Source organism: Austrofundulus limnaeus, unplaced genomic scaffold (assembly GCF_001266775.1).
Source record: "Austrofundulus limnaeus strain Quisiro unplaced genomic scaffold, Austrofundulus_limnaeus-1.0 Scaffold2330, whole genome shotgun sequence".
Taxonomy (NCBI): Eukaryota; Metazoa; Chordata; class Actinopteri; order Cyprinodontiformes; family Rivulidae; genus Austrofundulus; species Austrofundulus limnaeus.
This window is the reverse complement of record NW_013954732.1, coordinates 11,069-23,306: the sequence shown is the minus strand read 5'-3', so window position 1 is coordinate 23,306 and position 12,238 is coordinate 11,069. Positions and strand designations below refer to the sequence as shown.

Here is a 12,238-nt window from a genome sequence, read left to right as displayed (position 1 = left end):
TATATATATATGGTATTTGTTATGGACAATCCACGACGAGCACAGAAGTCCAATTACAAAACACCACTCAGGTTCAAATCGGGGTCGGGGATGTTCCTCCCAACCACACCCCTCCAGGTCTCACTGTCATTGTCCACGTGAGCATTGAAGTCCCCCAGCAAGATGAGGGAGTCCCCATCAGGAGCACTCTCCAGCACCCCCTCCAAGGACTCCAATAAGGGTGAATCTGAACTGCTGTTTGACACACAGGCACAAACAACAGTCAGAACCCATCCCCCCACACATAGGCAGAGGGAGGCTAACCTCTCATTCACCGGGGTGAACCCCAACTTACAGGCACCAAGATAAGGGGCAATAAGTATGCCCACTCCTGCTCGGTGCCTCTCAGCATGGGCAACTCCAGAATGGAAGAGAGTCCAACTCCTCTGGAAGAGACTAGTTCCAGAGCCAGAGCGGTGCGTCAAAGATCAGACCTCCAGGGTCCTCGCCTTTGACCACTGCCCAACACACAATGCACCCAACCCCTACGGCCCCTTCCACAGATGGTGAGTCCATGGGAAGGGAGACCCACGTCTCCTCTTCTGGCTGTGCCTGGCCGGGCTCCATGAGTAAAAGCCTGTTTCAATTTGATCCATAAACAAAATGCGATTGTTTATTTACATAAATTAAACAAACCATGAGTTAACAACTTGTGGGTAATCAGCTTCCTATAACAAGTTTTAGAATTAATAAGATATAAATTCGTGTCCGAATTCAATCTCTTTCAACTCAAAATACGTATAAAAGAACAGTAAAATGTCAGTTCTGATGTTAAATAAACCAAACATTTACTGGCACATTAAAATTAGATTCTGGCAAGGCAAAATAGTAACAACAAAAGGAGGAAAAAATAAGATTAGTATTTCTACTGTTTTATTTTTTACCAAGTATGAGAGACAACCAGATCTGCACTCCTTTCTCAACCCAGCTTCTGCCGGACCCGGTTCACCATAAACACCTCAGCCTCTTTACCTTTTTGATGACTTCTTAGACACCTTGTGAGTAGCAAGACTGGCCCACCTCTGATTGGTCAGGAAAACTCGGTAAGTCCGCTCACCTTTCACTGGTAAAACACGTTATTTCTCCAGTAACCTTCTGGGTCTGCTTCAGTTCCTAGCAAGAAAAATCGAGCTGGATCCGGTTTCTCCTTCAAAATAAAATTGCCTCCACGAAGAAAGGGAAAAATCAAATAATTGCTTTGAGGTTTGAAACCTCGGGGAATTCGACAGGTGTTGTCGAGTTCCGAGCTGTAAAGATCCACTCTTTGGCTCTTGAGTCGAACTTACAGCTCATCAGCTGAAATCTCCCGAAGGACAAAAACAGCTCCTTCCTTGTTGAGTTGGGAAGTCAGAGTGTTCTGCCCAAAGCCGTCCGGTGTTAGTTTAAGAATGGACACTTTGGTTCCACCTCTAGGCATAAGGATGAGTCAGAATAAGGTAAAGTTAAGACTTGCTAAGAGCCAGCCAAGGTTATCCTGTATGGTTGAGCAAACAAACTTCATGATAGCCTACTTAACTTATCATCTTATGAGACTCTCTAAATAAAATCACTGAAAAACATTTATGATGATTACCTGTAACGTTTCTGTTCATAATCAACTCTAAACCATTTTGCTATTTTAGATAAATGAAAGATTTTCTCAAGAAAAAATCCACAATTATATTACTTTGTTTACAGTAAAATAAAAACAGTGATTTGCTTAAAAACACAATGAAAACATTATAATCAGATTCTCTGGGATTCTTTTTATACCACTATAAATCTTCAAGGCATGATAAGAGAAAAGAAGTTATTCTACTTTTCATGAGACAGGCATTGTTTTTGATTTAACAAATGCATAAACATTCTTAGTTAAATGACAAATGAATCACGAACAATGGAGATTATTCTGTCCATTATCTGATTAAGAGGAAGAGGGGTTCTCTTCCACTGGTTAGAATGACCTGTCACTGCCTAAATAAAGTTCAGACTGGGACAGAGTTCCTGTCTTCTTCCCAGGCCTGTCCGAGGCCTGCTTAGAGGCAGAAAATCTTGTTTTCTCACTCGAGGTGACTCCTACAAGATGTATTCATAGGGGTATTCCCTCGCCTTGTCACAGGTCACCGGGGCAGAAAACTATATAAATAAATAAACGCCAAGGCCTGAAGTGTTTATATATTTTTTTACATAAGCAATGTCCCACTTGTTATAGAGGGGACTAGATTTAAAACATGCTAGAACCAGTTGTCAGGGACCCTGGTTCCATTTCAACTTCTGTCATAATATATACATTTATTTATTTGTCTTTTGGCTGCTACCTTCTTCCGGGGTCACCACAGCAGGCTTGGAAATTGTTTTTAAATCAGATGCCCTTCCTGATAAAACTACAGACCACCGAGCTACCAGAGCCCATAGCTCCCATGTGTGGAGCAAGGGTCTGGCATTTAGGGCACCCAGGGGAGCAAATGCATGGTTTAGGGGCCTCTCTCAAGGGTCCAGAGTGGGGTAAATGATGGTAGAGGAAGATGTGGATGCTTCACCTTTTCCACCCAAATTTTTGTTACATTCAGGGGATTATAACCGGCAACTTTCTGATCACAGGCTCGCAGGACTGATCTGATGATGAGTCTAGGCTCTTGTGACTGTCTTCTGGATGTTTGAGGTGCTCTTTTAAATTCCACTTTTCAAATTAAACTAGTCCTCCATGGCAGTTGTTGGTAGTTGTTATAATAAGATGGAAAGAACTGGGTGAACTTTGTTTAATTAGATTTGAATCTGGATCTATTTTGCAATGAATCGGACTGTAAACAACTTATCAATAGGGGTTGTTACTTCTTTTGGTCTTATGGTCATTGACAGGGATTCAGACAAAAATTGCTTGAAAAAACACACATATCTCTACCTGCTGTTCCGCTGTATCCTCCTACATGAACTTTGTAGCGGCTTCGAGGTTCGGAGACAGAGAACTTGTCGTACTGAGCGTATGCAGTCTCTCCTTTATCTCTGAGATCAACTCGCAGCTCGTACTGCCCTCCAGCTGTGATCTTATGTAAGTTGGACAGACCTGAGTGAAAGAGGAGATACATTGGCTGATGTTAACAGCTTCCATTATACACAGAGTAAGATTTATTACTTTAAACTTACATACTGTGGCCAGTTGTTCAAAAGGTGTAATTTGGATTGAAATTATTCAGATTTTAAAATCTCCTTTTTTTTCCTATCCAGGATCGTAATCTGTCTTACTTTTATCCCGGTTGTCCAAAGAACAGTTTGTTTGGATCAATCTTATCCACTCTTATAAAATCAGGATGAGTGCTCTAAATTAGACTACATATCACACTGAAGGCTAGACAAAAACAGTTGAGTATGAGGTCACTCAAAGTATATTAATTAAAGCAACAAAAACAGAAAATACAAACCTCATTTTTTATCTTTTGACCAGCCATAACCTTTTTTGATAAACAAAAATGAACTTCATTAAAAAATTTAAATGTTATACAAAAAAACATTCAGCCTTCTTCTGTAGAATGACCAAAAGTTTTAACCTGTGCTTTCCATATGGAGTGAGCAACATAATACTCACTTACGTATGTTGTCCTGCATTGTTACAGAGTAGAATATTCCTCTCTGGAATGAGGTTAAAGTCCGTGCCGACAGATAAAAGCAAGATCTTTATAAAAACAGGGCTGAAATTAAAAGGACGAAGCTTGTGATAAAAGTGCATCGGCTGGTGTGGTCCTTTACCACACAATCCACCTGTGACTGAAAACTCAACTTTTCATCAATAACTTAATGATGGTCAATGATACACCTGAGCCAAATTAAATTGAAGACTAGTGGTACACCTTCAAAGTAGAATAAATTATGAATCATCACTAATTCATAATGTATACATCTTATTATTTAAATTTCAGGGCACCACCTTGTTAAGGGAAACTTTTAACATTATAATTAATTGACAAATGATGATTATATATACAGTACATTATATAATAATGATTTATAATTATCAGTCTTAAAGTATTTCTCTTAAACAAAACGTGAATTATTTTATTAGATGAACATATATTTCACATCAAGACACTGGCAAGTTCAATTAAGGTTGATACACAGTTGTGCATTATGTGTAGTTAAAGATGTAAGAACAAGTAACAAGTTATGGCAAATATGATTATGAGTAGATAGGTTTATGTACAGAGTTGCACATAAAATATTTAGTCCTGCGCACTGTATGTGCAACTCTGTTTATGTAATAATGATTTGCAATGAAGACAATACAGTAGCTACATTAAAACGAGTGTCACTGACTTGCAGGCAGATTAGTATATTAGTGAGAAGAAAGAAAACAAAACTGGTTCATAGAAAATAGCCTAAATTAAATCCTATGGGGTTCTTAAAATTCAATTCAAAAATACTTTATTGATCCCAGAGGGAAATTAGGTGTTGTTGTAACTCATTTAACTAAAAACTTATTGTAGATGCTGATGGCTGTGGGTAGGAAAGATCTTCTGTAGTGGTCTGTATTACAGCAAAGTTGAAGAAGCCTCCGACTGAAGACACTTTGTCTTTCTATAACAGTCTGATGAAGAGGATGGTCAGGGTTGTCCACAATGTTCTTAATTTTATGTAAAATCCTTGTTTGCACCATCATCTCCAGAGATTCCACAGTCGTCCCCAGAAAAGAACCAGCCTTCTTAATCAGGTTGTTTTGCCTTTTTAGGTCCCTGGCTCTGATGCTGCTACCCCAACAGATGATGGCAGAAGAGATGACACTCTCAAAAACAGACTTGTAGAAGATCTGCAGCATCTTGCTGCAGACATTGAAGGATCTCAGCTTCCTTAAGAAGTACAGTCTGCTCTGTCCTTTCTTGTAGACTGCTTCACTGTCCAGTCTTTTGTCCAGATGAACACCGAGGTATTTATATTCCTCAACCACCTCCACTTCTTCTCCCATGATGGAAACAGGGTTTGATCCAGCACTATTTCTCCTGAAATCTACAATCATCTCCTTTGTTTTGTTCACATTCAAGATGAGATGATTGTTCCTACACCATGTCACAAAGCGGTCCACCAGCTCTCTGTACTCAGCTTCCTGTCCATCTCTGATACACCCAACAACTGCAGAGTCATCTGAGTATTTCTGTAGATGACAGCAGTCTGACTTGTGCTGGAAGTCTCAAGTGTACAGTGTGAACAGGAATGGAGAGAGTACAGTTCCCTGTGGTGCTCCTGTGCTGCTGACCACATGGTTAGACACACAGTCCTTCAGTCTCACAAACTGTGGTCTGTTTGTCAGGTAGTCTTTGATCCAGGCGATTGTTGAGGCCTCCACCTTCTTCTGGAGGCCTCCACCATCTTCTGGAGTTTCAGACAAAGCAACTCAGGCTGAATTGTGTTAAAAGCACTGGAGAAATCAAAGAACATGATCCTCACAGTGCTGCCTGCTTTGTTCAGATGACAGTGGGTTTGTTGAAGCTGGTCTATGATGGCGTCGTCAACTCCACGATAAGCGATAAATTGATGATAAGCAAACTGCAGGGGGTCCTGATGTGTGCTTGTTTGCTTACTCAGGTGGGTCAACAGGAGTCTCTCTAGGACCTTCATGATGTGGGATGTCAGGACAACAGGTCTATAGTCAYTGAGGGCTGATGGGTGAGTTTTCTTTGSTACTGGAACCAGACAGGATGTCTTCCACAACACTGGCACCTTCTCCTAGGTCAAGCTAAGGTTGAAGAGGTGTTTCAGAATCCCACAGAGCTGGTCTGCACAGACCTTCAGGACTCTGGGGCTAACACCATCTGGACCTGCAGCCTTGTTCTGGTTCAGTCTCTCTAGCTGCCTCTTCACCTGACTTCTAGATACAGAAAAGTGGGAGGGGGAAGGAAAGGGAGCAGCAGCATCTCCTGATTTAGTTGAAGACAAACTTGTGGATGTAGAAGAAAAGTCCATGACTGAGGTTGAAGATAAAACATCTGAGGTTTGACAGGAAAGTTGTGGGTCAAAGGAGGGTGAGATGTCTGTTTGGCTGGGGGCAGGAGAGGAGGAAGATGAGCTTGTTCCTGAGCTGAACCTGTTGAAGAATGTGTTCAGCTCATTTGCTCTGTCCAGACTTCCATCCATYCGATTATCCTTTTGCTTGAAACCTGTGATCTTCTTCATACCTGACCACACATCTCTGATATTGTTCCTTTTCAGTTTAATCTCCAGCTTCCTTCTATAAACCTCCTTGCTGTCTCTGATCTTGACTTTGAGCTGTTTCTGTATACTCCTCAATAACTCCCTGTCTCGATCCCTAAAGGCTCTTTTTTTCTTGTTTAAAAGTTCCTTTAGCTCACTGGTGATCCAGGGTTTGATATTAGGGAAGCATCTCACTGTTCTGCTGGGGATGGTGTTGTCCACACAGAAGTTTATATAGTCAGTCACACTTTCAGTCATGGCATTTATGTCATCTCCATGTGGCTGGCAATGAACAATCCAATCTGTAGCTTCAAAACATCCCTGTAGGGCTTCTTCAGCTTCCTGTGACCACTTTCTCACAGTCCTTGTAGGTTGTCTCTGAACAAGTGGTTTATATTCTGAGCAGAGATAAACAAGGTTGTGATCTGAATTACCCAGAGGAGGTCTTGCATTGGCTATATAAGAATCCTTAACATTTGTGTAAAACAAATCCAATGTCTTGTTTTCTCTGGTAGAGCAGCTGACAAACTGTTGAAATGTTGGCATTGTAGCAGAGAGTGAGGCATGATTAAAACCACCAAATATTGCCACAAATGCATTGGGGTGTTGTGTCTGTATCTAACAACAACAGAACTGACGATATCACATGCATTGTCAGCAACAGCTGCCAAAATAACACTGGTGAACTCTCTTGGTAAATAATACGGACGAAAACTTACTACCAAGAGTTCAATGTCTGGACTGCAGTGACGAAACTTCACAGTAACATGTCCTGGATGATACCATCTGTTGTTGACGAGACTGCTAATCCACCTCCTTTCTTTTTCCCGCTGCTCTTTAAATCTCTGTCTGCTCGTATAGTCTGGAAGCCTGGCAGAGAGATGTTGGCATCGGGGACATGATCCTTCATCCATGTCTCAGTGAAACACATAAAACTGAATATGTCAAACTCAAGGCCCGCAGACCAAATATCGCCTGTGGGTGACTCCCATTTGGCCCGGTAAGGGCACTAAGTGACAATATTCTGCACACAGAATTAAACAAAATTCTGTTGTCTTATGTTGACTCTGAGGAATGTTTCATGGGTCAACTGGATTATATTAGTGCTTTAGAATTAGCTTTTGCTAAAATTTTCAGTGCATTAGTGCTTTAGAATTAGGGGACCTAAATATTTGAGTTAGTGCTTTAGAGTTAGTGCAGCTAATATTTAGATTTGTGCTGTTCACCACTGGTCTTGAATAATAACGGCAGAAATGGCAACCAAACAAGGCAACGGCCAGAGTTGTAAAGTAACTAAGTACAAATACTTTGTTACTGTACTTAAGTAGAAGTTTTGGTTATCTGTACTTTACTTGAGTAATTATTTTTAAGCATACTTTTACTTTTACTTATTACATTTTTACACAATTATCTGTACTTTCTACTCACTACATTTTTAAAAAAGGTAAGAAGTAGAAAGTCATTACTCCTATTTTATTCGGAGTTGGTTGGATGAGAAGTATAAATACAGTATATAACATTCTGACACCCTATTAGCTTGTACACAACCCGTCACAGCTGCACGCCATTAGAAAAAATATTTTTGGAGAAGTCACCTCCCAATAAATGTCATTTTGGAAAATCTAACTGCTCACTTTTACTCAGTACTTTTACTGTTAATACTTAAGTAGATTGTGTGTCATAAATTTACTTTTGATACTTAAGTACAAAAAGTGTCAGATACTTTAATACTTTTACTCAAGTAATATTTTTAGAGAAGACTAACTTTTACCAAAGTACTTTTATGATAAGATACTTGTACTTTTACTCAAGTATCACTTTGAGGTACTTTATACAACACTGGCAACGGTTCGCAGTTAACTATTTTTCAGTCCAGTCCTTTTTGGATTAAATATACCTTTGAAGAAATGGATTTCAGATGCCAAGGAAACTATGCTGAGCTTCCGCATCACCTGCAGGCTATCGGCAGCAACAAAGCAAAAAAACACTGGGTAGAACTGCGTCTGCTGAGTTCCAATATTAACTACTTCTCAGTCCAGTCCTTTTTGGATTAAAAATACCTTTGAGGAAATGGATTTTAACACTCATAAACACAGAATCATGTGCACAAAAAATGACTCGCAAGAGCAAGACAGCTAAGGAGTGGAGGGGGCTGGGGATCAACCACATGGTACAGGGGTGGAAGTCAGTGGAGCCCATGACGTTCCAGGTTAATACTTCGTGCTGGACCAATCCAAGACCCGTCAGAGTCCAGAAACCAGATCTTACCCTCCCAAGCTCAGTTCACAAGAGTTCAGAGTTTCTTCGTTTTGATAATTGCCAACCGACCAAGGCCACCAGCTGCTGGGATCCAAAAGATAAACACAAATATTTTGGGACAAGCGGACTCAAATTTCTTGCCACTTTACAGTCTTAACTGCATCTATGAAATGGCAAAAAAATACAGCTGTGGCCGTAAGGTTGTCAGTGCCTGTAGTGGCGGCAACCCTCGAACCCGCTGGTGGACACAGGTGGTGAAGGATGCTGTCAGGCTGAAGAAGGAGTCCTATCAGGTCTTTTTGGCCTGTGGGTCTCCAGAGGCAGCCGATAAGTATAGGCAGTCCAAGCGGATTGTGGCTCGGGTGGTTGCAGAGGCAAAAACTCAGGCGTGGGTAGAGTTTGGAGAGGCCATGGAAAAAGACTTCCATACGACTTCAAGGCGATTCTGGTCTGCCATCCGGCATCTCGGGGGGGGGGGGGGCAGTTCACTACCAACACTATCTATGATGGTAATGGTGCGCTGCTGACATGAACTCGGGACGTTGGGGGTTGGAGGGCAGAATACTTCGAAGACCTCCTCAATCCTACCGACATGTCTTCCCATGAGGAAGCAGAGTTTGAGAACCCAAGGTCAGACTCTCCAATCTCTGGTGCCAAGGTCACTGAGGTGGTTAAAACACTCCTCGGTGGCAAGGCGCCAGTGGTGGATGAGATTCGCCCGGAGTTCCTTAAGGCTCTGGATTTCGTGGGGTTGCATTGGATGGTCTACAATATCACGTGGACATCGGGGGCAGTTCTCCTGGATTGGCAGGCTGGTGGTCTCCCTATTTAAAAAGGGGGACTGCAGCGTGTGTTCCAACTATAGGGGGATCATACTTCTAAGCCTCCCTGGTAAGGTCTATTCTAGGGTGCTGGAGCGGAAGGTCCATCGGATAGTCGTATCTTGGATTCAGGAAGAGCAGTGTGGTTTTTGTCCTGGTCGTGGAACAGTGGACCAGCTCTACACCCTCAGCAGGGTCCTGGAGGGTGCATGGGAGTTCACCCAACTAGTCTACATGTGTTTTGTGGACTTGGAGAAGGCSTTCGACCGTGTCCCTTGGGGATTACTGTGGGCGGTACCACCCACAGTAATCCCCAAGGGACACAGTCGAAGGCCTTGTCGCTTGGGGAATACTGTGGGCAGTACTCCGGGAGTATGGGGTACCAGGCCTGTTGATACGGGCTGTTAGGTCCCTGAATGATAAAAGCCAGAGCTTGGTCCGCATTGCCTGTAGTAAGTCAAATTCGTTTCCGGTGAGAGTTTGACTCCGCCAAGGTTGCCCTTTGTCACTCATTCTGTTCATAACTTTTATGGACAGAATTTCTAGGTGCAGCCAAGGTGTTGAGGGGATCCGTTTTGGTGACCTTAGGATCATGTCTCTGTTTTTTGCAGATGATGTGGTTCTATTGGCTTCATTAGATCAGGATCTCCAGCTCTTACTGGAGCGGTTCGGAGCCGAGTGTGAAGTGGCAGGCAAGAGGATCAGTGCCTCCAAATCCGAGACCATGTTCTTGAGCCAGAAACCAGTAGGGTGCCTTATCCGGGTCAGGGAGGAGGTCCCACCCCAAGTGGAGGAGTTTAAGTATCTCGCGGTCTTGTTCACGAATGAGGGAAGAATGGAGCAGGAGATCGACAGGCGGATTGGTGCTGCGACTGCAGTGATGCGTGCGCTGTATCGGTCATGGTGAAGCAAGAGCTGAGCCAGAAGGCAAAGCTCTCGGTTTACCGGTCAGCCTACATTCCTACCCTCATCTATGGTCAGGTAATCTTTGGGTAGTGACTGAAAAAATACAAGCGGCCAAAATGAGTTTCCTTCGCAGGGTGTCTGGGTTCTCCCTTAGAGATAGGGTGAGAAGCTCAGTCATCCGGGAGGGACTCAGAGTAGAGCCGCTGCTCCTCCACGTCGAGAGGAGCTAGTTGAGGTGGCTCGGGCGTCTTAGGATGCCTCCTGGACGCCTCACTGGTGAGGTGTTCCGGGCACGTCCCACTGGGAGGAGGTCCAGAGGAAGACCCAGGACATGCTGGAGGGACTATGTTTCTCGGCTGGCCTGGGAATACCTTGGGATTCCCCTGGATGAGCTGGCCCAAGTGGCTGAGGAGAGAGAATTCTGGGTCTCTCTGCTTAGGCTTCTGCCCAAGCGACCCGATCTCAGATAAACGGCAGAAAACGGACGGACGGATGGATGGACGAAATGGACAGACTTTTTTATGGTGCCCAAATTTATGCAACTGCTTAATTTTGTTTAACTAATTATTGCACACTTTCTGTAAATCATACCTACTTCATTTTACTTCTCAAATATCATTGTGTTTGTCCCCTATATGATATATTTTACTGATTTTTAAAGGTAAATCAGGAAAATTAACAAGGCTGCCCAAACTTTCACATCCCACTGTACATGTTATCTGATTTATTATTTACAAATAAATGGCAACAAATCAATGGCTTCCAGAGGCAACACTAAAAAAACATAAACTAAGTGAATATTATATTTTGAAAATATTTTAGAGAAGCTCTTAAGGTGTTTGTCAATATTTAAAGAAGTAGTTCCCAACCCTGGTCTTTAAGGACTCCTGTCCTGCATGTTTTAGATGCAGGACATCTTGGTTTGAATGAATGAGTGATTAACAATCTTCTGAAGAATCTTGAGACCTGCTGAATAGCATGGAAACAAACATTAAGGATAGGCGTACTTGAGGACCAGGGTTGGGAACCAGTGGTCTAGAAGACCATTTTGATGTCTTGGCTGGCAAATTACCAAAAGTGAAACCTACCATAATTTTCAAAAGGGATTTAAAACATTTTTGTGAGCAGGCCTTTCTTCATGACGTAGCCACTTTTGACTGGAGTAGAACGTCCTTGATAGATGACGTAGAACTGGCACTGGAGTACTTTTATGAGGGATTTCAAAACATAATAAACACATGGTCCGTATCATAAATACAGACTAAAAGGGTCGTAAAAACCCTTGGTTTTCTCCTGAGATAAGAAATCTGCTTAAAGAAAGAGATGCTGCTTGGGCCAAGGTCAGAAAATCAAAAGCTGAATGTGACTGGCTTAGCTTCCGGCAGCTTAGAAACAAATGCACAACCCTCATTAGAAGTGCTAAGTCAAATTATTACCTGACTGAGTCCACCAAAAATCTTAACAACTCTAAAAAGCTGTGGTAAACAATAAAATCAAATTATCTTCAGATAACAACAACTGATTCACCCAGCTCCATAATGACCAGCTCAGGTATTCTGACAGACAAAAACATCAAATCTTAACTGTCCACTGGCTCCCTATTTGAACCTGTTGATCAGTCTGATGTAAATCCACCCCCAACTCCACATGTGCTAAATAAATCGGTCGCAAACCGTTTTAACTTTGTATCAGTGTCTCACGCAGAGGTTCTACATGCTCTAAAGACTGTCGACACATGCAAAGCAGCAGGGCCTGACAAGATTGAACCACTTTTCCTAAAACTAGCTGCTGATTTCTATGGAGGACCAAACCTATCATTATTGGAAATAAATGTATAAATATATAACTGGCGTATTAAAATAAATTATAGGGTCAAAAAGAAGTTTGACAAATAAATTATTGTGCCATTAAATCAATTACATCAATTATTTAGATATACATGTGTATTTACATTTTAATTTTGAAGGATTATATTTTCTCTATGTGYTTTATCGCATATTTTTTGTTTATGTTTATTCATTACAAGTACATTTGTTGTAATTTGACTTTTCCAAGCC

At 42.0% G+C, this 12,238-nt stretch overlaps 1 protein-coding gene across 1 annotated transcript in view; it reads right to left on the bottom strand.

The window, feature by feature from the left end:
* LOC106510810 (tenascin) overlaps positions 1–12,238 on the bottom strand; it is a gene marked incomplete at both ends in the record, with an annotated part of 25,726 nt that overhangs the window by 2,434 nt on the left and 11,054 nt on the right. The window contains 1 exon segment of the mRNA XM_013999533.1: positions 2,921–3,082. Coding sequence (XP_013854987.1) covers positions 2,921–3,082 — 162 coding nt within the window.